This window comes from Grus americana, chromosome 14 (genome assembly GCF_028858705.1).
Source record: "Grus americana isolate bGruAme1 chromosome 14, bGruAme1.mat, whole genome shotgun sequence".
NCBI lineage: Eukaryota > Metazoa > Chordata > Aves > Gruiformes > Gruidae > Grus > Grus americana.
In genome coordinates this window covers 6827658-6854240 of record NC_072865.1, presented here as the reverse complement: position 1 = coordinate 6854240, position 26583 = coordinate 6827658, and the positions used below count along the sequence as shown (strand labels likewise).

The 26583-nt window shown below is 59.0% G+C and overlaps 1 protein-coding gene across 1 annotated transcript; it reads right to left on the bottom strand.

Moving 5' to 3' along the window:
* Nucleotides 1–3554: 3554 nt before the first annotated feature.
* Nucleotides 3555–26133, bottom strand: NDST1 (N-deacetylase and N-sulfotransferase 1). Its single transcript, XM_054842050.1, has 15 exons — nt 25837–26133; nt 13128–14035; nt 12037–12519; nt 11733–11820; nt 11364–11518; nt 9957–10142; nt 9489–9617; nt 9131–9313; nt 8801–8897; nt 8523–8646; nt 7744–7918; nt 7341–7511; nt 6368–6477; nt 5389–5491; nt 3555–5271 (listed from the first exon to the last, which is right to left on the bottom strand). The coding sequence occupies exons 2-15, from the start codon at nt 13635–13637 to the stop codon at nt 5152–5154; spliced, it is 2634 nt and encodes an 877-aa protein (XP_054698025.1). The 5' UTR covers nt 13638–14035; nt 25837–26133; the 3' UTR covers nt 3555–5151.
* Between the last annotated feature and the right edge of the window lie 450 nt (nt 26134–26583).

Below are 26583 nucleotides of genomic sequence, written 5' to 3'. Positions count from 1 at the left end.
GTCATGTTCCAGCAGCTGCAAAGGTCATGCAAAGGGACATGGCCCTCCACGGCTGCTGTCCCCTCCCAGCACACATTGCTGCTGGGTGACACTGCATGGGGTCTCGGGAAGCTTTGGCTGCTCCAAATCTGACCCTCCATGAGGGTCCCATCATCCTAGCAGGAGCCTGACCACAGCCAGAGCCCCACCAGCAGCACCCCTGCCACCTTGCCGTCCATGCGTGTCCTGGCGTGTCACACCCGCACCCCACCTCCATGACAATATCCCCCAGGAGGAGGTCCCCAGCCTGGAGGAAAGGGCTGTGGAAGACAGCGAAGCCATCGCTGCTTTTGCAATCCTGCCGCAGTGTGAAATATTTGCGTCATCTGGTTTTAACCTCCAGCCATCTGGTCTGGGGATGCCTTTCTTGGGGGAGCAAGGGGCTCCTCTGTAGTCGGTGATCTCTGTTATTTATAGGGTGCAAACCCACCCTTGTTTCTTCCTGCAAGAGAGCAGTTTCCACGGCCCTTCCCAACTCCCTGGCTAGATTTCCAAAGCCAAGGTCTTGCACAGGTCTGTGCTTGCCAGACTCAACCCCTTTCATGTACCCCTTTGGAGGAGCAGAAATAGGAAGGAGGTCGTTAGCTTGGTGGGGAGGGTCCTGGTGAGATTTCTCCAACAAAAAAACACAGTAGAGACTTTTTTTTTATTTAAATAATTCTGATTTCTACTAAGTCTCATTGTAAAGCTTGATTTAAACATCAAGCTTCAGCAGGCTGTAAAGGCTGGACACAGCATGGAGCGCTTGGAGGAGGAACCCATCCCACCCAAAAACTGCCAAGCACCCCACCTCTGCCTGCTTTGGGAAGCCAACACAGGAGATGGCTTTCAAGTCATCCAAGAAGTTGACCACCACCCGCTCCCCTCACCAGGTGATGGCAGGAACGACGTCCTCCCGCGGGGGTCAGCACCTCCCATGGCCCCAGCGCCCGTGTGGAGCAGGGGCACCACTGGCACGGGGGCAGAAGGAGCCAGCCAGGATGTACGTGCACCCCAACTGCCGTATCCTGGCTGGACATGCTGTGAACCACCCCCCCATCCCCTCCTTCCCAGGGCTGGGAGTTTCAAATCGAGCAAGGCTGCAAAACTGGGAAATCCCTCCAGTCCCCCCTTTTGGGAGGGGGCTGTCAATGCCCACCCTGCCCAGGTCAGTGCTGCGTGGCTGCGCTGTGCTCTCCAGTACCAGATGGAGCTGCTGGGGGAGCGGGGGGCTGTAAATCATCTGCCCTTCCAGGTTATAATCCCCACAAGTGATCCTGGCAGGAACCAGGGAATCTCTTGGCTTTTCCGTCTTCCTGCAGTGATTCCCCCCTGCCCCCCTGCCCCGCCTGATGGAGCTCTGGGAGCGCAGCGCTGCACCTCCAGCCATCCTGCCAAAACCCCTGTCCTGCTGAGACCCGTGCGGTGGTGGCAGGGCCGCCGGCACAGCAGCTTGCACCTCAGCAGGAACCGGCCCTCACAGCACCTGGGGAGGTCAGGGGCTCGGCATCAATGCCGGTGCGGGTGGCTCTGCGTAGCTCTGGGGTGACGGGGCGTCACGCACTGGCTGTGTGTGGGAGCAGGACCACAGCCACCACACTGCTCTGGGAGGCACCTGCGGGGAGGATGTGGCCCCTGTCCTGTGCAGCTGGGGACAGGGAGGGGACCACAAGCTACCTGCATTCACTGGCTCACCCCAATAACAAGGTACCCCATTGCCTATGGCCAGCACCCCCTGCCCTGTGCCCAGCCAGGCGAGCCCTGCACCTTGCTGCCTGCACCCCTCCCTGCCTGCACCCCTCCCTGCCGGCCCGGCAGGTTGCAGCATGCCCAGCATTGCCTGCCCCACGCAAATAGCAGCCCGGGCACCGCCGAGTTTCACGTCCGTCCGGCAGCCATCTGCAGAGGGGATGCACCGGCGCATCCCTGAGCACCCGGGGAGGATGTGGGATGCGTCAGGGCACGGCCATGGGATGTGTCAGGACGTGGATACAGGACGTGTCAGGGCACGGCTGCAGGGTGAATCGAGGTGCAGAGAGCAGTCCCTGGGGTTGGACTGAACCCTGCCGTGGCTTGTCGTGGCCAGGAAAGCCAGCCCTCCTCGCAGCCACCACCACGGCCCTGCTCTTCCCTCCCGCCTGTGGGCTGGGGCTGCAGAGAGCCTGGAGCAGCCTCGGGCTCAGCTCTGAGACCTCCAGGACCCCCAGGAAGCTGCTGCCTCCCACTTGCTCCCCCACACAGCCCCCGGCCCCCCATGCAGCAGCCAGAGGCTCAGGGCTGGGCAGGAGCTGCCTTGGGGTCCCCAGCGAGAGTTTGCAGGATGAGGCCATGGCAGGGACAGCCTCGGCAGCCCCCCAGCTGGGGAGGGGGAGCAGCCCGGGGGCACGGTGGGGTTTGAGCCCCGAGCAGGGATGCTGGCCGGGGCTCCCGCTCCCCCCCAGGGTCCTGCTGGCCACAGCCACCCAGCCCCTGGCCCGTGCCCAGCCCAGCACAGATTTCACCGAGTTTGCACATTTTCAGCAGACGCGAAGCTAGAAAACATCACTGGTGCCAAGGCGGGCCACGGGTGAGGGGGTCGGAGCCTTCCTCCCCCACGGCTCTCCTGTGGCCGTGGGAGGCCAGAGCCCTCCTCATCCTCCCAGGCATGCCGGGGCCATAGCATAGGGCTGAGCTGTGCTCCTGGCTCCGTTAATTAACAATAAATTAACTCAGGGCTAAGCTGGGCAGCAGCTGGTCCCACCTGGGGCAGCCCAGGGCTGAGCAGGGGGGGGTCACACATCACCTGGGGCTGGATGGGGACGATGGGGACCGGGGGCCAGCCCCGGCCACAGCCCGACTGCGCGAGGACACCGGGAAGTGAACCGCGGGTAATGGGCACAGGGTGCACGGCCTGGCTTTGCTCCAGCACGGCCAAAAAATTAAAAGCCTCCTTGCCCAGGCAGGCAGCCCTCGGGGTGTGGGCAGGCAGGCAGGCAGCTCCAGGGGTGCAGGCAGGCAACCCACAGCTCTCCCCTCGCAGCCCCCTCTCCTCCGTCCAGCGGCTCCTGCGGCACCACACATCGTTTGTCACTCCGACAGGTTCAAACAAACCCGTCTGGGATTAATTAGTCTCCGTCTTCGTTTCCTCCAGCGCTTCGCAGGGGCCGGGCTGCGGAAGGCGGCGGGGAGGCAGCAGATGGACGGGCAGGCTCTGGTGGGCAGGGACTGGCTAATCGGGCAGGGGGGACAGCAAGCGGGGATCCCTCCGGCCCCCCCAAATCCCTGCCCCAGTGCTAACACAGCCGGTGACGGATGCTGTCCCAGCTGGCTGCAGGCCCCATCCCAGGAACATGAGGCTGTGCAGCGCAGCCGGATCCAGGACTAGACGGCTGCTGCCACCTCGTGCACGGAGGGCTGCTCCCAGGAACATCCCCGTCCTCCCCAAATCCCCACAAAACATGAGCCCAAAAATCCCTGGAGGCAGACGGGACCCCCCCGCCTCCAGGGCAAGGGCTGGATCCTGCCAGCGAGGAGAGAAACAGGCAACAACCAGCAAGTAAAACCAGAGCCCCCCAGTTTATTAGCAGTTGGTTCAACAGGACCTTACACCAGCGCCCAGGAGCTTCTCCCAGTGCAACCCCACGGAGGGGCAGAGGGGAGATGCAGCCCCCCACGGCCCCACGCACAGCTACAGGGGCTCCTGCAAAAATAACCGGGTGGGAACCCAGCCGGGGGGGCCCCTCCATCACCCAGGGTGAAACACCGCGTTTCCCCCCCACCGCTGCCCTGGCCCGGCTCTGGAGGCGAGGGCAGCATCCCAGGGACCACGTCCACCTCCGGCGGCAATCGCTGCCATCCCACACCCTGCAGCTGTAGCAGGGATGGAGCAGCTCCATCCGAGGGGAAATTCGGGCCCTTGTCCCGGTAAATCCGTGACGGCTCAGTCTGGTTTGCCAGCCCCGGCAGCAAACCCCTGGGGACACGACGGGGTACGGGAGAGGCAGAGCTGGGGCTGTGGCTCCGTACAGCACCACCAGTATAAAGACACATCTCCGGCTGGGAAACTGTCCCGTTTCCCCACTGACCTTCGTCCACGTCACGTGTAACAACCAAAGAGACCACGTAAAACCCTCGGGGTTTAGGTACAAATTCTGGCACCAAAGAAAAACAACCCTCTGCAAAATGGGAACCAAACGAACCCTCCCCCCCCCCCCCCAACATTATTAAAATACTTTTGCTTTTAATATTCAAGAGGTTCGAAGTTCTCAGAATCCTTCCAATCGCCGTTATCCCAATGTCCGCCCTGTCCCCGACGGCCGGCTCTCCTCCGTGCCGGGGGATGCTGGGCGCCGCTCGGCTTTACCACAGGAAACACCACACGTGTACAAGATTGCAAGAGGGGGTTTGGGGGGGACGGGAGCGTGCCAGGGAGCACGCTGGGGCCAGCACGCCGGGGCCAGCACACCGGTCCCTTCTCCTGCTCAGCTGCAGTCCCACCACACTGCCCACAGAGAGGGAAGAAGAGGTTGAGGAGCTTGAAAATGAATGGAGACGACAAAAGAAATCATGCCCGATGCTTTGAAAGAAAAATCCCCCTTGTTCGCAGCTTTTCCATGTAGGTGTTGGGGAAATTCGGCAAACTCCTGCTTCCTGCTGCAGGGTCAATGGCAGGAACGGGTCTGGGTCCCTCTGTGCTTTGGGTCTCCAACAGCTCCGTTCCTCTGCTCCAGCTCAGCAAAGTCACCTCCAGCATGCCCAGAGCAGCTCCTCCACCCTCGGACCAGGAGGTAAGGGATAACTCTGCCACCGCCCTCGGGCCCGGGGGAGTCAGGGCCCGTTTTGGGCAGCGAAACAGGGAATTTGTGCCACTTCCCCATGTTGGAGCAGGGTGCGAAGGGACCTCACCGACAGATTCAGGAATTAAAAAGGAAAAAAAATAAAAATAAAATGAAAGAGAAACGGGTGTGGGGTAGGCGGAGCGGTGGCAGCGCAGGGACCGCAGAGTCAGGCCGCTGCTCGAGCAGCCTCCGGCACAGCCGTCCACGCCTGGGGGTCCCCTCCAAGGCGGCAGTGGTGGGGTATTGCTGAGGAAGGTCCCGCCGGGTGCAGGGGGTCGGCCCCCTCGGGTATTGCTGGGCGGGCAGTGGGCAGCAGCTACCTGGTGCTCTGCAGCTCCTCCCGCAGCCAGGTGGGCAGCGTCTGCCCCATTTTGTACAGGAGCTTGGAGAGCTCGATGTTATGGTCCCTGTAATAGTCCCGCAGGAAGGCGCGCGACTGCAATGGGAGGAGAACAGAGAGGAGGGTCAGGGGGAGCAGCCCCGAGCCCACCACCCCAGCACGGCTGCCCCAGCCCTGCTCAGGACCGCCCCGGGAGGCTTTCTGCATACTTACATCCGAATCCATCTCGGGGTACTTCCTCCCTTTGCTCTTTCCCAAGCATTTTGTTTTCCCTCCATCCAGAAGCTGACACCAGAATCCTTTCTTGGGATCAAACCTGTGAAGCGAGAGCTCTGCCTCACCCCTCCTGCTCCTCCATGCCTGCCACAGGCAAGCACGCTGCCCAACAAGCCCCACTGCTGCCCAGCCCTGCATGGGGGCATTTCTCCATCTCTTTTTAATTCGCAGCCCAGCTAACATCTCGTTATCGACCCCCTTGTACAGCAGGTTCCCTGTATGGCCGCACAGTAAGCAGCCTGACGAGGTTCATTCATCACCATGTCACCCTGCTGAGGGAGCACAGGGGTCTACAGGGGTTTAATTATTATTTTCTGCAGCACCTTCGGCCCTGGATGCCCTCAAGAGCCCCACAACAACTGGGTGCAGACTCAGAGCATCCGCATATAGAGGCAAGAGCAGCGCAGAGGTAAATTATCATTTTTCTAGGACCTCTGGAGTCTCCTGCTTCCTATGGTGGGTTTTAATGTCTGGAAAACTCAGAGCAAGGTGACACCCATGGAGGTGCCACACAGCAAGCAGCAAGAGCTGCTCTCTGCAGCAAGTGCATGAGGAGTTGGGGTTCTGGAGCTCGACTAGGGGCAGGAATGCACTTTTGGATGAGCTCCGCTCCAGGAGTCCAGAGCTGCTCCTGGGCTGCACGGGGTGACACCACCATCCCCCCGCCATGGTGCCTGGATAAGCCCAGCAAAGTAGGGTGCTTGTTGAACATCATTTCTGATTGCAGCTACCCCAGTGTAGGTCACAGCAACAAGGAGCTGCTGTTCCGGCCTCAGGTGAAAACCTGTTCTCATCAAAACGAGCAGCAGCTCCGCGGTGAGCCCCAGTGCTGGAGGTTGCCCTGGACAATGCTGGGTGTCCCCGGGGACAACTCGCCACCAGGATGGAGGAAGGAGAAGCTCAGGGAAGGACTCACGCCAGGGTCTTGTGATAATCGATGAAGTTGGTCACACCGAGGAATTTCTGCACCGTCTCCATCACTTTGGCAGGTTCCGTTCGGAGCAGCTTGCCATCCAGGACCAGGATCTGGAAGGAACAAAGCAGGGCCATGAGTTGCCGATGGCTCCCAGCCCCACTCTCCTGGGGCATGACACTGCCTTCACCGCATCTTTTGCCATCTCAGAGCCAAATTTGCCACCAGCCAATGCAGGGTCCACTTTTGAATGCTAACATGCCCCAGTGTTCACTTTCGCTGGGTGTTGGAAAATTAAATGTAAATAAAAGCCAGGGCCAGGATCCATCCAGCACAACATCAGAGCTTCGGCTCAGGGCCGCCCAACCCACAGCCAGCCAGGACTGCATTACAGCAATTATGCCAGAAGCAGACAACTAATAGACTTTATAAGGTTAAATGAAGGTGGAAAAATCATTCAGGGGCTGAGCCTGTACACTGCCAGCAGCACTCCACTCTGCGGGTCACAGTGGGGCTGGCAGCCAGCCTCCATTTTCCCTGCGGGCAGCTCAAATCACGGGCAGCTTTGCCCACTATTTCTGTCCTGCTTCGATGCCGTGGTGACACCAGACAGGGCAGCCCCGCAGGGGTCTGTGGCTGAGAGCAGCGGGCGAGCGGTGGATGCCCCTGCAGAGCCATCCACAGTCCTCCACCCCACCGCCACCTTTCAGCCCTGCTTTGCCAGGGGACCAGCAGAAGGACCTACCTGCTCCGGATGGGCACAATATCCTTCTTGCACAATATCTGTGCTCTGCACCTTGCCCAAGCACTTTTACTCTTCTCCCCGTGGTTATTAAGGTATAAGAAAAGCAGCTCCCACGGGAGCACCCTCGCAGCTGACTTGGGACCCAAGTTTTCTTCCCTGTGCATCCTTGCTTGGGTGAGGGGGGCTCCCCAGGGTGCTGCCACTGTAGGAGTGGGGTGCTCCCATCCCTACCTGATTGGCGTGGTAGCTGTTCAGCCAGCGCTCAATGTGGGTGGCGTACCAGCCTGGCACCAGGCAGCGGTTCTGCAGGGTCCGGAGCTTCGGAGCAGCCTCGGGTCCTGCCGTGATCACCTCGTGGAAGGTGTATTTCAGGGCGACTGGGTCATCGTGAGCTCGCTGGTGCTGTCAGGCATGAGCAAGGCAGGTTTGTTCCTGGGGCAAACCAAATCCTGGGCTGCCCACGAGGCACCGCAGCTCCCAGGCCACCGTACCATGTTCTCACACGTCTTGTTCAGCCAAAAAATGCAGCGCCCGCAGCCACCCCCTCTCAAACCAAGCTGACGGAGGGAAGCCCATGGCCCACCGCCCCACAGGGCTGCTCAAGCCAGGGGAGAGGCAGAGGCGGGCAGCTCACCTGATACCAGGAGTAGGCTCGATCTGCAGGGTTGATGAGGATGGTGATGACTTTGGCCTTGGAGAGCAGGGCCGCAGCTCGCCGAGGAGCCACTTCTGAGTCAAAGTAGTTGGCACTTTTCTCGAAGTAGAAGTCAGAAGTGGTGTTGGAGGGGATGGGGAAGAACTCCATGTACCTGGGGGAGGCACAGCATGAGGCAGGTGGACGAGCATCTCGAGATGTCCCCAGCACACCCCTTGCAGCTGACTTCTGACAACCTACCACACACTAAGACTGCAGGGTCCCCCCAGGTCTGACACCCTGCCCAGGGGCTCCACAATCCCCTCCAGCTAGTTTGGAGGGCCAGGCCTCACCAGATTCCCCAGACAGATCCTGAAACCAGTGGGTAGCAGATGCACACACATGTACATGGCTTCTGCCAAGGGCACTTCTGAGGCTCAGCAAGTGGCCTTGGCCTTCAGGACAACATCTTGGGGATAAATCATGGTGGTGTGGTGGTCTGAAGGCAGCATGGCAGCAACCACCGCCAATGTTGGCTGCACCGCAGACCTCCACAGTAAGGCAAACTCTCCAACAACTCGACAGAGCTGGTGCTGGCATGAGCACACCCTTACAAAGAGCAGAGACCACGCAGGATTCATCCCACCTTGCAGCACCCAGGTACCCTCTGCCAAGAACCCGGTGGCTGTGAGGTTGATGGGAAAACCACACGGCACCACTGCTCTGGTTCCCGAAGGAACCGGCGCTCCCAGCTCAGCCCCCGCGATGGGGAGACCTACCAGTCGATGCCCTTGTGATAGTTGTGTCCATTGAAGAACTGTATCTCCTCGAAGGTCTCTGAGCTGGGGTAGTTGCTGCTCAGGTCCGGGTGCATCCCCAAGAAGAGATAGAGGGCGGTCGTTCCTTCGGACAGACAGAAAGCGAGAGCTGACTTGGGCCAAACCTACCTCTGAGCCCTGCTTCAGGACAGGAGGGCTGAGAGAGGCTCTCTGGGGGTCTGGGGGGGACCTGGCAACCCTCCCCGCATGCTGTTGGCATTGAGGTTGAAGGGAAGCACCTGTTTTTTGAGGCCCGATGATGAGAAGCTTTGGGAATCGGTCACAGGTCTTTTCTTTGGACCAAATGTCTTTGTGACGCTTGTCTTCACAGGGATCCTGAAACGCAGCGGGGGAGGATTATAGACAGGGCAGCCTGATCAGCACCATGCACCTCTGCTCAGCCCCCTCCAGCCCGAGCAGACATGCGGGGAGGCCATGCTGCTCAGTGGGCAGGGCAAAGACCTAGGCTATTTCCAGCTCTATGGGGCAAACTCCTTCCTGGCACCATCCACAGAACCACAAAGAGGCAAAACACCTCCTATTCCTCCCGTTCCAGGCATGAGGGGTACCTGCCACAGCGGGTCCTTCTCCTCAGAGAAGATCTGGAAGTATTTCTGTGCCAGCTGCACAGGCGGCAGCGTCTGCAGCTTCAAGTTGGTCCAGGAGTTGAGGAAGCGGACCAGGTGCTTGAAGGTGTACAAGCCCAGGCGGTCGTTGCCGTAATTGGACAGATGGGTCATGAAGATGCTGATCTGAAGCAGAGAGGATGGAGCAGGGGTTAGCAGAGTCTCACCCAGCAGCTGTCCCACACAAAGAGCTCCTATCCTGGCCAAGAAGGTTGGGGACATTGCCCACAGTGGCACTGGGGGACGGCTCTGCAGAGACACCTGTCTGTCTGTCCCTGGGTAGCCGGATGGCAGTACTCACAGGGTTGAGGAGCACGGTCAGGAACAGTTCACCCCCATTGATGATTTTGTCCAGCTCACTGGAGCCACCAGGGTACTCATTGTAGAAGATGGTGTGTGTGAAGAGGCCGCAGGTTTGCCGGGGGAGTACCTGGGGCAGGAGAAAGACATGTATGGAGCATCCAGGGCTGGGTCTCCTTCTGCATCCCAAATGAGGGTCCTCAACCCTCAACCCCTCCAAGGTCAGGATTGGCTCCCCTGCCCCTCAACCACCTTTGTCTTGAATCCTGATGCCCACAAAGGATGGAGGTGGACAGATGGAGAAGCCAAAAATTGTCCTCACATGAGCTTCCCCCAGGCAGGACAAGCAGAGGGCACAGGCCCCTCAAATCAAAGATTCTGAACTGCCCAGAAACCACCCGACAAGGTTCTGGGGTTTGGTGGGGGAGGCAGAGGAGAGAAGCACCAGAGATATAGCCTGGCCACCTACCATGATGCCATTGTGGATGAAGCCACGACGATAGCGAGCAGGTTTCAGGTGGGGGTATTCTTCTGTGCTCGTCACTTTGATCGACCAAACCTGCTTCCAAGCTTCGTACAACTGCACGTGGACAGGGTACACACCCGAGTGGTGGGGGGCCACAGCGTACCCCATGTCAGTGGGGATGCCATGCTCCTGCAGAGAAGAGAGCAGGGAGCAGATGACCATGGAGACTGCAAAACCACAACATCCCAAACCAATCTCTCCCCAAGGGACTGCCCATTCCCAACTACAAACAGTCAATTTGTGCCTCTGGAGAGCACCCAGGGCCTGCACATCCTCTCCTAACCAGGGCTGTCTCCAGGAAAGGGAGCCCAGCAGCAGACACGCTGGGTGGACACTCGCTCCTCTGCTTCACATGGACCACCCTCATCCCTGCCATTTCTGCTGTCACCAACAAAACAGCAGCAGCAAAGCTTTTCTGTGGAGAATGAGGAGATACATCTACCCAGGACTGTAAATTACACTGTAAATTGGTTTCTATCAGTAGATATAAAACAGCCTGGAAATTCTGAACTGGACAACTGCCCATCCCAAGTATGGATGGTCCACTCTCTCTAAGCACGCACCTCTCATTATCAGACAATTAATTCAAGTTAGCCTGAAGATCCCTCTCTTAGGCCATAGGACCAAATTATTATTACTGGGTCTGGCTTTACTTGTTTGGATTCAGGACAGCCGTGAGCAAACCAGTCGATCACAGCATGATCAGGTCTCAATGCTGGCTTTATCCAGGGCAGATAAAGGACAGTCCAAGAATGGACAACCCCTTACCAAGCTGAAGGTCAGAGCCTGCCTTTATAGACAGAGCATGTCCCTGACAGCTCAGCCTGCAGAGGGAGTTTCCATCAGCTGGAGCCTCCTGGCACATGGCCACGGCTCCAGGATCCCACAGCGCTGCCCTGCACAGCATCAAACCGTGCCGGGCTGAGCACCAACCCCGGGCTCAGTTAAAACCCAGCACACAGCAACCCAAGCAGCCGCTTCCTCCCGCAGAGCCACGGATCGGACCCCCACGTCCCCCAGGTCGGACCTCCACATCCCCCTGGGGTCGGACCTCCACATCCCCCTGGCCAGGCAACGCACAGACCATGTCTCCCCTTGAACATGCACGGGCACAGCTCGCTGCCACAGCAGCACGATGGCCGGTGCAGATAAATGCTTCTCCGCCAAGTACTAGTGTACAAATGGATTTACCCACTCAGCTGCAACATGGGGATCGTGACTTAACGTCACCAGGTCCCTTTGCTCCGGCAAGCAGAGACCATCATCCAGGTCCCTCGGGAAAGCTTTTTTTCCCCCTTTCTCCCGTCCTCCCCCCACCACAAGCATCCCCGCCGGCGGCATCTTACTCACGACAGCGAATTTCTTGTTTAAGGTCATCTGCTCAGCGAGAACCGACTGGTTGTGGAAGAGGTGAGGCTGCATGTGGCTCCACATGTGGGGGAACCACCAGAACTCCCTCACGTAGGACAGCAGCAGGTCATCGCCTTCGTCCTCGGCATCAGTACCTGTGGGCATGACACTCACTGTCACCACTGGGCACAAGCAGCAGGAGCAGAGGGAGGGGGAGCCCCTCTCGGTGACCAGGTGATGGGGGTCAGCGGGGTGGGATGCCCAAGGACCCTCCCACGGCCCCAAATTCAGCCTCTGTGAGCACCGGTTCATGCCCCAACACCAGCCGTACGGCACCAACACGCAAATCGATGCCCTCGCCCTCCTCACCCGTGTGGAAGAATTTCCCTGAGTATCCCAGGTTGAAGGTGAAGTTTGGGATGTGGGTGCGCAGCTCGTTCTGCGTGTCGAACAGTGCCTGGGAGGGGGGGGAAAGAAAGCAAGATGTCCTCAGCATGCTGCCATGGGGACAGCTGCCACACCAGGGCAAGGACCTGTGTCCCCGAGAGCTTCACAGAGGGGCTCCCGGGGGGGCAGGGGGTGCTCTGAGGACAGGAAAGCTCATCCCTGGAGCATCCCAAGCGTCCAGCCCCATGCATCCCCTGCCCACCCAGCCAGGACATCACAGCCGCACCTTGACATCTTCCACCTTCATGCGCGTGCCCTCCTTGCCCACAAAGATGTCGTCGATGTCCACCAGGATGTAGCGGTCGAGGGGCAGGGAGAGCCTCTTGCCCGTCAGGAAGGAGACAGAGTCCACAAAGACCAGTTTGTGCAGCCAGAAGTTGAGGTTGTTGCCAAAAAGCACCCTCTGGATGCCATCATGGAGGCCCAGGTCCTGCATCACGGTGGTGTGCAGCGCCGCGTCCACACTCATGTGTGGGATGGATTCGGCCGATTTGGTCTTGGCCAGGAGGACTGGCTCGTAGGTGGAGTGGTTGGACTGGAAGACGGTCCAGTCCTCCCCGGGGAGCACGCCCTTCTCCACCTCGCTGGGGCGTGTGATGTACAGCAAGGGCGACTTGGGGTTGATGCTGCAGTCCTTCAGCGCCAGGTTGGAATGGAGGAAGAGGGGGAAGCCCTTCAGCTGGGCACTCAGCAGGCTGTTCTCGTTGGCCTGCATGGGGGAGATGGGGGCTGGAGGAGACGGGACGCTGGGGACAAGTGCCCAGACTGGCTGTGCAGGCAGGGGCTCACCAGGGACACTGACAGCCGTGGCGAGGGGGTAGGTGACTCACCACCCCCAGAGATCTGGGTGCCAGGTGTCCCCCCCACTTCCTCTCCCGAGCACGGGACACCCTCACCCCCCTCGCACACTCAATCCTGCTCACGTCCAACGTGCAAAGCCTCCCGGCGCTGTGAGCCCTGGGCAGGAGAAAGGCAGGGGGCTGCTGAGCAAAATACCTGCTCATGCTTTTGGTGAACCCTAGCAAGGGTCGCTGCTGGGAAACAGGGTGCTAAAAGCAACCAGAGAGATCCCAGAGGTGTGTTTTTACCCCCAAAACACTCAGGGGCCACAGAGCCCTTCCACGGGGACAGGTCTAAGATGGTGCCCTCTGCTAGAAGCCTGTGCCCCATGCCAGGCTGCGGGCCGGCTCCACGCCAACTGGGGCTGCTTGCAGAAAGCAAGGGGAGGACAAAGTCCCTGCAGGGCAGCGGGACCCCAGCCCCCTGCTCACACCTGCCCTCTTCACAGGGTCTCAGCTCACCCCGTGCACCCCTTACCTTGAAGAAGCCGATGATGCCCACGCCGTACTCCACGCAGTACTTGTCCAGCAGCTCCCGGTTCCAGGCATCCAGGTTGACATACTTGAGGATGTTCTCGTAGATGATGAGCGCAAAGCGTCCCCGGTCCTTGTCAGTCAGCGTGGGCATGTCCCCCTTCCCCGGGGCGATCTCTGTCCTGTATTTGAAGCGACTCGACTCCAAAATGGCCACGATCTCCTGGCCCAGCTGGGAGTAGAGGCTCTCCACGAAGACCAGCACCAAGGGGTCCGTGCGGGAGGAGTCGGCCACCTTGAGCGTCTTCAGCGGCAGCAAGCGGGAAGGGGCGACCTTGGGCTCATCACAGTCCAGCCCTGCAACGTCCCCGGAGGGCTCCAAGCCCCTTTTCCACCCATATAAATAATACGCAGAGATGAAAACACTGAGCAGGCAGAAGACGAAGAGCAGGAGCAACACCACCTGCGGAGAGAGCTGCCGGATACCCCGCCGGGCCCTGGCCAGCACAGTCATCCTTGCATCCGTGGGGCAAGGTGGGGCCCCTCTCCCCTGCCCACCCCCTCCCCTCGTGAGCCCCGGGGAGGGGAAGAAGCAACCAATCAAAAAAAAAAAAAAGGTAAAATAAAATTGAATGCTACTTATAAATTAAAATACTAGCAGGCTGCCTGTGCAGGCTCTCTCCCTTCCAGCAGTCCGGCGTCCCTCGCTGTCTGCTTCATGTCACCATGGCAGACACACCGAGAGTCCCCTTGCCGAGCCAAAATCCCCACGGTGGTGGCAGCGGCGGCAGCTGCAGCCCCATGGCCTCAGCGGGGCGAGGGGGTGGCGGGCGGCCTCGGCGTGGCTCGCGGCGGGCGCGCGGGCATGGCGGCTCCCCAGGGCGCCCCGGTGCCCCGGCTCCACACGGCGCCCTGCAAGAGAGAGACGGGGTGAGTGGGCAGGGCCGGTGTCAGTATCAACGCCATCGCTTTTATTTACACCAGCGCAGCAGCTGTGGCAGATCCCTCGGCGAGCTTGCCGGCGTGCCAGGGCTTGCCACGAGAGCGTCGCAAGCTCCCGACGGTGCCGGGAATGCAGCATGCACGCGTGCCGCAGGACCCCAGCTGCGGTGCGTGCCTGGGGCATGGCAGCACTGCCGGGGTGCTATGGCGGGAGCTCCCCCCCGGCACCCCACGAGTCCTCATCGCACCGAGCAGCCGGAGAACCAACCCTGCTCCTCCTGTTTGCCCAGCGGGAGCCAGGGTGTGCTGAGAATGGGGGTACGGGTAGTCCGAGCCCCCCACTGCTCAGCCTGGCTGGCAGGGAGGGACGCAGGCAGCTGGCCAGCCGGACGGCACGAGGCTGAGCTGGGAGACGCCAGCCAAGGTCACCGAGACAGGCATGCAGGAGCGCCCACATGGAGCCAAAGGGACCTTGGGAATGTTTTTCCTTTCCCTGTGAAAGGCCCATTTAAAAAAAAAGAAAAGAAATAAATAAAAAGGATGGGCACCGCTTGCCAGGAGATGAAGATGCCCAGGACACACAGTGATCTGGCCAGTGTTTAAGGAAAAAAACTGGTGGCATGGTGGCTTGCAGCACCTTCCCAAACCCAGCACGGGTGCTGGGGACAAGGGCAGAGGTCCCCGCTCCCCTCCGGGTAGAGGTCCCTGTGCCCTGCTGGCACCATGGCTGAGCGCCCGCCCTACAGACACCAGCCGGGCACATAACGGGATTAAACGTGGCCGGCTGAACGGTACCGTGGATTACAGGCTGGGGCTTGGCAGGGTAATCCTGTCATCCCTGCCCTTCCCTGCAGCGAGCCCTGCTCCAGGCCCCCGCACGCACTGCCAGCAGCCAGCCTCCATCACTGTCTCCACCACCGCCGGCTGTGCCGGGCACGGCAGAGCACCTGGTTTTACTGATTTGTAATTTATCTTTGGGCACGTGGGTGATCTCCAGACAGGATCAGGGAGGATGTTCCTTGGCATCCCCAGGTGTGCCCTGCCCCAATTCAATCCTTCCTTCCCTCTGGCGGGGCTGGACCTTCAGCATCCCCAAGAGAACATCCCAGCCAGGATTTTGGGGCAGGGCACTTCTCCAGGTCCAAATGAAGCAGCACACAGGGACATTGTGCCCATGCAGAGGGAGGCTCCCTTGCCCGGGTACCATCCCTAGGGATGCAGAGAGCCAGGACCACGTTATCAAGTATCCCAGTCGTGCCATCCCGTTCCCCCTCCATTTCTCTCATCTTTTAGGAGCAGAGGGTGCTGGTAGCCACAGTCCCATGGCGATGGGCAGGGAAGTGACGAAGAGCAGGTTTGATGCCAAGCGGCGGAGCTGGTGGCTGACAGGCAGGACCACACGTCCATCCTCGCACCACCCACCACGAGACAGCAGACAGGAACAGGGCTCTGTGCCCGCATCACCTGCCATTTCCAAGGGTGCTTCGTTAGTCTGTCCTCTTCTAAGAGCTTTTAGTTACAGTACTTAATGACCAAATTTTGGAGAAGCATCTCCGGGCACACACCGGCTGACTCTCTCCGGAGAGGGAGGCTGCCACGTCAAAGCACGAAGGCAATCCCTGCTTGGGCAGGGGGCCAGCGCCGGACCCCCGGAGCAGCCAGGTGTGAGCTGGGACCAGGGCAGGCAGCGTCCCGCCCCATGAACCTGCTGCTGAGGCAGAAAGCAGGCAGGAATCCTGCTCTGCCGGTTTGCTGCCGGAGCAAAACCCTCCATGGGGAGGATGCTGAGAGGTTCAGGGCAATGCTGTGGGGTGGGGATGCTCCCACTCAGGGTGTTCCCCACACGAGTGGGTGCTGGCTGCATGCTGCCCAGCAAACCGTGCGCATGCCCGGCAGCGGTGGAGAGCTGACAACTCCACACCGGAGAAGGAAGCGGGTTTAGGTCCAAGAGCACAAAACAAGTTCTCGAGACCAGCAGCTCTTCTAAAACAAAAAAGGAAACACGACAGTAAAATAGAAAAAAAAAAACAGAACTGGCAAGGTGACAGCAAGAGTCAAACTTCCTTTTAACCTGATTTTTTAGAAACTGCTCAGGTGCCTTTTAAAACCACAGTGGTTATTTAAAAAGGCACCAGCTGGAAATGTCAGCCCGAGTCCCACATGCAGATCTCAGGCCCCCAGAAACAGCGTACGGTGCCGGTGAGCTCCCATCGCACAGACGGGTGCTCGGCCACAGCCGCACGTCAACGATGCAAGAGAAAGAGCCCCGGACAATGCTGTTTTCTGGGGGGTTCTGAGTAAAGCCCTGGCCCAGGCTCCGCTGGGGAGGAGGCTCGCCGAGGAGGCTTAGCCACAGCGCTCTTAATCCGGCCGCCCTGACAAACACAATCAGCATCCGAGCAGCTTTCCCGGCACGGCTGGGAGCCTGGAGCACCCACGGGGCCGGATCCGACCCCGGGGCAGGCAGGACCAGTGGCCGGGAAAGCCCTTTACTATCAGCACTTGCAAATCTAAGATAGCTGCAGGAGGAAGGGGGAAATGGTTGAAAAGCTTTTCTAAATCCCCCCGCCTGGTGTGGTCTGGGGACTGTGGTTTCCCCCTGGCCAGAGTTATTGGCCACAAACGCTCCCCAGGGAACCAGTGCACCCCGGAAAGGCAGAGGGGCACCGGAGGAGATGAGAGGGGATGAAACCATCTCCGTCAGCAGCTTGCAGTGCCCTCCTTTTAACCTCCGGTGGGATTTTGCAGGGATGCAATGGGAGGATTAAATATAAGCTAGGAAGTGCAAGGGGATCCGGAGGAGAAGGAAGGGTTGGTGCTCCCAGCTGACAACCACAGCAGGGTTTGATTTTTCCAGGGGTACAGTAGGTCCAGCCACAGGTGCCAGCAGTGAAGATGAGGCAGTTCCCAAGTCCTAGCTGTCGAATAAATCAACTGTCCCAACCCCACTGCCCAGGGATGGGAGATGAGCTCAAAACCATGGGTGTGACATGGCAAGAAATCGCTCCCATGTCTCCCCTGCACCACTTTGGAAAGGGCTGGGGAGGGGGGAGCAAGCACCCATCTTCCTGGCAGACAGACCCAGAGACCTGCTCCCCACCACACGGAGCAGGACCCCGACCCCTGACTCCAGTATCTCAGACCCCCAGCATTCAACCCCCAGAGACAGGAAACACCGCAGCCAGACAGGTCATCCCACCCCCCTCCTGCCTGCACCTCTTGGGTGTGCACCCCTGCTCCCCACTCCCCATCGCTGCAGGGAGAGCCCCACTGCACCGGTACCGCCAGGTAATCACCCCGCCAGCACCACGCCAGCGCCACTTCCCCACATAAGCCAGCCCTGGGGGTTAAGCCTGGATGGAGGAGGATTTAGAGGCAGGATGCTAAATTGCATCGTCCAGCTCAGCGATTTGCAATCACTTTTGCTCGCTCCAACACTTCCCTTCTCGCATCTGACCACCGCTCAGCCCCACCGACACATCCACTTCATCACTTGGACATTTGATGGCAAAAGGCTACTGGAAGGTCTAAATTCACCCAGGCTGGGACCCAGGTCCCCAGTGGGGTGACAGTGCTCAGCCCACCATGCCTGCTGTCTCTCCCATGCCTCATGCGTCCTCAACCAGCATCCGCAGCAGACACTGCCTGGTGCCCTGCAGCCCCAGGAATTGCAAACTATCTGTAAAAGAGGCAGATGAATTATTATTAATAGGTTTAAGTTCCCTCTAGAGGGAATCCCCTTCACTCTGCTGGTAATATTTAGAGGGCTGCAGATCTAAAACCACTGAGCTAAGCACATCTGTAGAGAGGAGATTAATGCCACCATATTATTCAAGAGACAACCGCGAGCTTGAGACAGGGGAGCCTGCTTTGAAAATAAAAAAGTAACTGACGTGAAAAACCTGCCTTTAAACACCTACCTCTACACCACTGCCTCTACCAACTCTGAACGGCAGCAACCCAAACTGTAACTGGAAATACCTGCAAAGAGTTGGGAGTACTGGCATGGGGGAAGAGCCATCACGAGGTGCAAAGGGGCATTGCCTGTCCCTGTCCCCATCACCTTCCTCCCCAGCCAGGGCCGCCGGATCCGCTGGCCAAGAGAAGGCGCAACCAGGAGGAGATTAACTCCTTTGCTTCGGTGCTCAGCGGTGTGACGATGCACACCGGTGTCGAAGCAGGGGAGGCACCAGGTCACAGCTCCCTGCGCATCCCACCTCCAAGGTGTTCCTCGAGCAGGGAACAAAGCCCTGCACTGGAGGGGATGAAGCCGCAACCAGGCATAAAAGCTTCAACTGCTGGAAAACTGGGGATTTTCCTGGTGATTCCCACTTACTGACAATCCAGGCGAGCCTTTAGGATGGGCCCAAAGAGACACGGATGGTGGGATGAGCTTTATGGACATCCAGCAGCATCCTGCCAGGCTGCAAACTCAGGGTATCCGGGCAGGGGAGAGGTATACGGAACAGACGGAGAGGGGAAAACGAGCAGAAGGACAGAAATGAGCAGAAACGAGCTCATCCTGGCTGGCCGCTCTCGTGGAGGCCGCCTGCGCACCACTGGCGCGGTTTTATAATGCCAGATAAGGAGCATCTTAGCGGTAGATTACACAGGCTGCTTAAGCGCTTTGCAAACAGTAGTTACAACATGCCAGGGAGAAAAACACCCTGCTGCTGGCAGGGGGACAGCCCCAGCGCCGCATTCCTAAGGACACCAGCGTTTCCCCAGTGCCCAAAAGGTGCAAAATTAAAGGAGGACAACGGCAGCCCTGGCAGCTGCCCTTGGGACAGGCAGGAGCAGGCAGGGGCAGGCAGCTACCGGTGCTGCTCCCACCCCAAACACAGCCGGTTTGGCTTCTCCGCACTGTGCACAGGCTGGACAGGGAATATCGGGGACAATTTATCCCTGATTTATTCAAGGTCTGGAGCGTTTGCACCCTGGGGGAACTTCAGAAGGAAAATCCTCCCTTTTTCTCAGCACTTTACTTAAGATCTGATTTATAAAGCCGGGCCAGAAGCGAGCAGTCGGAGCATCCACCTGAATTGCTGCTGCCAAACCAAGTTTCCCCTCTGGAAATAAAACTCCGGCTCTGGCTGCCCATCACCTGCCCACTCCTGCAGGAAAGAAACCAAGATGAGCGATGAGCCCAGCGAAAGCGGTCAAAGATTTTCACATAAAAAAAGTTATTTTTGGCTAAAGCGCCTAGCTCTGGAAGAGATGTGTTTCACCCAGAAAGCCCTGTTAGCACTTCAGTTTTACTGGAAAAGATAAAATTAACGCTTTCCTTGGGTTTTCTTCAAAAAAACAATTGTGAAAATGTTGTTTTCCCTGCAGAGGGATAGAAAGGCAAGGGTTGGTGTGTGGTGAATCGCTGCAAATATTTCCTGAATTTTCAGGGAGGAAAAACCCCCAAAGAAACGAAAAAACCACCCAAACCCCCAAAGACTGGGTAAGGTTTCTCGAAGTCTGTGATCAAAACTTTTTCCGCAGCAGAGCAGCTGGTAAGCCTGACTAGTGGGGCTTTTAAGACCAGGTCTAGCAAACCCCACATCTTAACCACACTGCCCAGGTCCTGTCCCTGCTAACCCCCCTCTTCCAGCCCCTTCCCCAGCCCTGAGGTGCCACAGACCCCACTCAGCCAGGCTCTACAGAGGAACCCCCCAGGGAGGACACCCCACTTCTGAGCCTTGGGGACCGGTGGCTGCCACCCCCCTTGTCCCCAGCACCCTGATCTGGAAAAGCACCTCTCCACACTCCCCCCCCCATCTCCCAACACCCACATGAAATCAACCTCCTCCATTAACTAGGCCAGCAATTAGCAGCAGTCATTAGCTTTCCTACGCCCTAGGGATGCTGGGCTGGGCATCCGACCCCCCCCAGTGCCAATGCTCCCCGACACCATCCAGACCAAACACCCCGACACCCCACGGCCAGGTTATGGTTCAGGTTGTGCCACTGTCTCCCCCCCCAAAAAAAAGCTGGAGCCCTTCGCAGGTGACTCCTCCTCACGGGTATTTTTTGCCCTTGAATCCTCAGGAACAGCCTCGTGGAGCTGGGGGAATTCTACCAAACCTTAATTGAAAGAGGTGCTTAACGAGGAGAGTTTCTTTTGTCTGTTAATTGAAACAGGTTCTTACTGACAAAACTCTCCATGAATTTTAAGTGGGTTCGCAGGGGGGAAAAAAATCCACTCAGTGAATTGGGTTTTCCTGCTTTGAAATGTGCCGTGTTGGTTCCTGGGGCTCTCCAAGCACCCAAGAGCCTCTCTGGATAAGCAGGGCCTGAATCCCAAGTATTTTGAAAAAGAAAAAGGACGAGGGGAAAATAATTTCAGGTGATTTTTTTTCGCTGGCCCGGCAGGCTGTGCTGTCACTGCCAGGTCACATGAGGACTCCTACCCAAAAAACCACTGACTAAAAACCCCTCAACGCCACTTTCTGCTGCCTCCGACACTTTGCTTGGCCAGATCTTCCCCGCAGAGATGCTGGTCCTGTTGTGACCGCGAGGGTGATGCTCGATCACAGAGAACTGCGGGGCAGCAGTGATTCCCCCGCCTCGGCCACAGCAGTGCTGCGAGCCCCATGGGATGGGCCAGCTGCTTCGTTTTCTTGATGGCTTCCCATTACGGAGAATTCAAAGTCGGTAGGAGAGCAGCTCCATCCCACCACAGAAGAACCACCAGCTGTTCTGGGGAGCGCAGGCTGCCCTGCTGACTGCTTACCCAGCCCCAAAACAGCACTTTTGCAAAGCAGCATCCATAAAATCACAGCATTAACCAGTTCATGGAGAGCAACCAACCCCTTGGTACCTGCGTTTGGGAGAAATCCTTGCAAGGATGGAGCACTGCATGAGCTGCCCGCTCCTCCCAGGGGCTCCCAAGGATGCCCCCGCTGGACCACATCCATCTGCCTGATACCCAGATGCTTCGCTGAGCCACAGCCAACCTCTGCTTCCCCTATGGCCAGCCAGGACAGACCCCACTGGGAGCCCGAAGCACCCATGGGCTGGGTGCTCAGAGCCAGCACTGAGTTAGGAGGCAGGTAAGTGCCTGCCGTGAGCACAGGCATGCTCCAGCAACAGCTCCAGAGCTGGCGAATCCTTTGGGGAAGGGCCGGGCAGTGACTGATGCACAGGCGGGATGCTCCTGGGGCTGACACGCTCCAAGGTCATGGCCGGGCCAGGCGGAGGTCAGATCTTTTATTAGCCCAACAGACATAGTTGGAAAAACTGACACATTTTGGACACGCAGGCACTCCTCGGGCCCAAGAGCACATCTGTTTTTTCCTAAAGGTATTAGTTAGGCTAATAAAAGACATTACCTCTGCATGCAAACTTTGCCACCCTTAAAAAGCACCAGAGGCTGCAATGCTCACCAGCCCAGGGGAGACGCAGAGAGCAGGAACAGGCACAGAGTACAGGAGACACTTGCAAGATCCATTTTGTTTTGACCCTCTAAGACACCCGAGCTGCCTCTTGCCTCCCCTATTTCCAGATCAGCATCTGAGGATGCACAAACTAAGGAGCATTTCCATGGGAAGTCTGTTGCTTTAGTTTACCTGCTCCAGACTACAGCATCAGCCCTGTCCTCTCCTTCTCCTCTGCAGGGACTCGAGGCAAAGCAAACGCTCGAGGAACCAACAGCCGATGCCCCACCTGCCCCTCAAACCCAGCGCTGCATGGCCTGCCCCACGCACACCACCTCGCGCTTTCAGCCAGCGAGAGCTAATAAACCACGTGCTGCTTCACATCCCACTGGCCGGCTGGGCCAGGGGACCGCACCGCTCCTGGCCTCTCTACCTGGGGACATTCCCCAGTGTGTGTGTGGGGGTGTCCCGCGTCCCCACCCAGCCATCAGGGAAAGCATCCCCATCCCAGGTACCACGCACAGCCTCGATTCCTCTCTCTGACATAAATCCACGAGGCCAGCACTGTGCCAGTGCAGTCAAGGGATGAATCAAGGCTGCTGGAGGAGATCTAAAATGGCCTGAGCTGTACGTTTAGACTCCAGGCATCGATAGCATTTTGCAGCCGTATTTCAGGACTGTGCCATTAACACTTTTTAACGCATCCCTTTTTTTTAAGCCGAAAACACCGCTTCAGGCTCCAAGCCCTGGGGCGGCAGGGCTGTGTAAGGCTGCGAAGAAGCAGACGGTGATCGGGAAGGAAGGGGGATACTCAGCGAGAAGCTGACAAGTAGCTGGAAGGCATCTGGGTTTTGCCAAGGCCGAGGCTCAGGAGGCAGAGCCAAGAGAGCAGCAGGCTGCCCTGAGGAGCAGGGACACCCCGGGGGCTGCCATCCTTCCGGACCATATGCAGAGCCGTTGGGCGGTGGAGGGAGCTGAGAGGGACACCCCTCACTGTAAAACCAACCCTCACCATGCCCAAACCCAGAGAGACAGGAAACATTTCTTCTCTGCTTTACATCAGTGATGAGATTTCCAAGATATTTTGGGTTCCTTGGCAGAAGGGGAACAACAGGGCAGAACCCCTGGGAGAGAGTAGCGGTCTCTGCAAGACAACCTGCATCTCCACGGCTTTGGTCCAGACCAGGAGCAGGGCTGAACTCCAGGCATGCCCCTCACATAAATGCCAGGGCGTCTCCTCCTGGGATACCCCACATTTAGGGATCTCTTGACCTTCCTAAACCCTTCCAGGAAGACTTTTGCCACCTGAAGGTAGCAGCGGGGATCTCGGCCCCTTCTCTGGGGAGAGGACTGCAGCAAGGTCCTGCTGCTTTTGGGGAGGACGTGGTGACTGAGGCACTCCCAACCCCAGCCCCCTCGCCACCCAGCCGGCAGTCACGTGTGGGATTTACGGCTCGATATTGATTTGTCTTCCGCAAGCTCTGCCATTACAGTCGGTGGCTTTTGCAGGAAAACATCATGAATCATAAGCTACAGGCTGCCCTCTCCCCACGTCTGCACCGTGTGACTCACCGAGCCCTTCCAGGGGTCCCAGCGTGAGGGTTACCCTGCTCCTGCACACCTGGGGACGGGAGCAGAGGGGGGTGCAGGGGGCACCACCTCCTGTAGGCGCTTGGGGAATGAGTCGTCACAGTGCCCGAGGTTTGTGAGCTGGTCTCCAAGAAAGCAGCATCATGCTTTCCCTCCACCCGGGTCCTCCTTCCCCTGTCTCAGGCTCCAAAGCCACCGGCCCATGCGTGACAATGGCACATGGTAAAAATGCACAAAGCAATGCCGTCACCTCGGCCAAAAACACACAAGGAAGCCAAGGGCACTCCTGAGGTCCTAAAGTGCCTTCAGGAGCTGGGCTGGAAACATTGGTGAGATGGATTGGGAAGCCTGGCTCTCTGTGGCCATGAAGCCATCGCAAGACATAGGAGCTTACTATTTTTCTTCTCTCTCTGCCTTGAGTCCTAACCTCATTCTAGCAGGCTCTACCTCAACAGCCAAAAATATAAAAACAACTCAATAAGGTACATCTAGGAGGTACAATTCTACAAACCCCTTTCAAGCAAAGCCCTCCATGACCCTGCCCCAGAGTACAAACAGCCAAGAGAGCAGCTCCAGCTCCAGCACCTGGCCAGAACCCCCAAGATGGGATGCTTGGTGGGACCACAGTCCTCTATCCCCAGCCCAGGCACCCAGAGGGGTCCCCAAAATCAAACCTGGTTATAAAAGCCAGAGCCTGCAGGCAGAGAGGGGCAGGTGGTGCCAGTGACACTCTGCAGCAGGGACATGCTCAGCCGTGCGATGCTTCACCACAACACACTACTGAAACAAATATTAATCATTCCCTCTTTGCTCCAGCCTAATTTTTTACTTGAGAGGTGTCTTCTTTCCTGTGTTTAAATTACCATCAACAGTGCATTAAAACATGCCCTGTTCTAGAATACTGACAGCACTGCATAGAAAGAAAAAGGGGGAAAAAAACAGAACCAATGTGTAATAAAAAGTCTGTTTGGCTGGGATGGGTTTTCCATTCCCACCCAAACATGACCACACCAGACCCATCAACTTCCCAAAGGCGCAGGAAGCAGGAAAGACTTTGCGTGCGTGAGCTTCCCCGTCAGCATCTGCGCCGGCAGCTCCAGGCGGGAAGGAAGGAATTTGGAGGCTGCAGCCGGCGAGGTGGCATGGCATGCACTGAGGCCAAGCAAGATGACCCCGCGGGGTGGCTCGGGGATTGGCAGGACGGCAACGCAGGAGGACCTGTCTTCCCCACACCCATGCCCCAGACACGGAGGGGTGTTGGGAAGCACAAGCATCACCATTGCCTTTGCCATCCTTGCTGAAAAGGAGCACCGACATGGGCGAAGATGCTCGGCCATCCCACCAGACTAGCCCCGCACGTTTTTTCTATTGTTTAATTTCCTTCTTCTCCACCCACGGCAAGTTCACTTAGAAGCAAGGAACTTATTTCCTATTGAATTCGTCCTGGTTGTTTTATTTGGAAAAGGATGACTTCCTCGGCCACGGTCCCCGTGCGCAGCCAAGAGGAGCAGACATGGGGTCACTCGCCTCCCCGCCTGCACCAGCCCAGCCCTGGTAAAAACCACACTCGAGATTAAAGTAACAAAGATGCTGCTTCGCTGCAGGAAGAGCTGCTGTTTCAAGGCTGTCAGTGACAAAGCGGCATTGCAAGGCGCCAGCTTCCCAACCCTGCGAGCACCGGTAGCGGGAAGAAGACCATCCCCACGGCATGCTGCAGCAGCAGCCAGCTGGGACTGCGGGAAGGGAGAGCCCCAGCGTTGGGATGCGATCGCAGCGCTGGGAGCGAGCGCCAGCCTCCAAGGGAAGCAGACCCTTCCAGGTGATGCTGAAAGGTGGCCCAGCTGGCACGGCTTCTTCACCGCCGGGCATCACGGGCTGCCCCCATCAGCAGGGGAAAGCCTGCCTGTACAGCGGTGGAGGCAAAAAAACAAAAGACTTGGGGGAAAAAAGAAATACAGCTATGCATGAAAGGCCCAGGAGTTCCCTGGTGGCTGGGTAAACGCGAGGACCTCTTCCAGAGGGAGCGATAAGGTGCTTTACGGAGACTCCAGCCAGGCTAGACAAGCCGTGCCGTGCAAAAGGCGTGCGCCATCAAAACGGCTCTCAGCCGTACCATTCCGATCTCCTTCAATCCTTTATTATTTTTAACTAACTCCACTCACGCTCCTCCAGAGCAGGGACGCTTTAGGCCTTGCACCCCACGCCCTCAGCGCCCATGCTGCAGCTCGGCCCCGACTTTTCTGGTGGCGGCCAGCACCCCTGCCAGGCGGCCAGCATCTCACCCCTGCCAGGCGGCACGGCAGTGCCCAACGCCGAGGTGGGATGCCCGGGCAGCAGCAGGGTGAGGGCACCCCCGGACACCCCGCACAGCTTCGCCTTCTCCTCCAGAGCCCCCCCGTGCAGCGCACCGGTGGAAGGAAGGTGGGAAGACACGGCGGGACGTGAGGCCTGACGGAGCCGAGGACTTAGGGTGCTGCTGGGGGTGGCGAGGCGAAGAGGACTCTGTGCCCGGACCCCTCGCTCCGCTGTCCCGCTCCGCTCCGGGCAGGCCCCGCCGGACCCCCGACCCCGACCGGCTCCTCCCGAGGGGCACCGGGCACCGCAGCGACCTGCCGTGGGGAAGGGGAGGGTCGGCGCGGGCGGAGCCGCCGTGCCCGGGGGGGGGGCGGGGGCGAGAAGGGCGGCGGGGCCCGGCTTCCCCGCCACAGCCCGGCCCGGCGGCGGTGCAAGGCCCGGCGGGTCCCGGCCCGCGCTGCCTCCCGGCGCGGCCGCCCTTTGTCTGCGCCGCCGCCGCCTCCCGCCCCGGTCGGCCCGTACCTGCCAGCCCGGCCGGGCCCGCGCCGCTCCGCCAGGCCGCCACCGCCGCCCGCTCCGGCTCCGCTCCGCTCGGCTCCGCTGGGCCCGGCCCCGCTCGGCGCGTCCCGCCCGCCGCCCCGGCCAGGCACCGCCCCGCCGCCCGGCCCGGCCCGGCCCCCCGCCGCCCCCCGACAGGCCCCGGCCCGGGAGCACCGCCCCGGGGGCCGCGCTGGGCTCCGTGCTCGGGCGGCGGCACAGCCCCAAAGCCCGGGCCGGGGAGGGCGGCGCTGGGCGCCCCGGCCGCAGACACCGCGGAACTCGGAGGGCAGCGGCATCCCCCGCGCCCAGCGGGGTTGCCCCCCCCCGGGCTGCCCGCCCACAGACCGCTCCATGTATCCCCTGCCCAGCGCAGCTCCTGGCTCCTCAGGTCCCTGTCGTGTCAGGGCACGGCGGATGGCCATGAGCCGTGCGATAACCTCTCAATGGAGAGCTCCTGCCATCCCCAGGCCTGGGTCATCCACCCTGCAACGTTCCCATCCCTGCTCTCGCCGCTGCTCCCCAGGACGAGCGTGATGGGGTATCCCAAAGGGTAAAAGGCCCAGGCAGCACATTTGGTGTAACTGGGCTGTCAGGCTGATGTATTTATCTTTCTCCCAGTGCATGTGCACCCTTCGCGTCAGATTTGTGAAGCCAGTTAAGCCGCAGAACCCAGGCGTGATTTCGGAGAGCCAGTTCATCACATCCTTTCAGCTTTTCCACCCTGACTCC

Coding starts and splice junctions, on each gene's coding strand:
- NDST1 (XM_054842050.1), bottom strand. CDS start 13,637: ATGACTGTGCTGGCCAGGGCCCGGCGGGGTATCCGGCAGCTCTCTCCG. Junction 10,143..11,363: donor TAAACAAGAAATTCGCTGTC/GTGAGTAAGATG, acceptor TCTTCTCTGCAG/GAGCATGGCATCCCCACTGA. Junction 6,478..7,340: donor ACAGCTACCACGCCAATCAG/GTAGGGATGGGA, acceptor TGTTCCTTCCAG/ATCCTGGTCCTGGATGGCAA.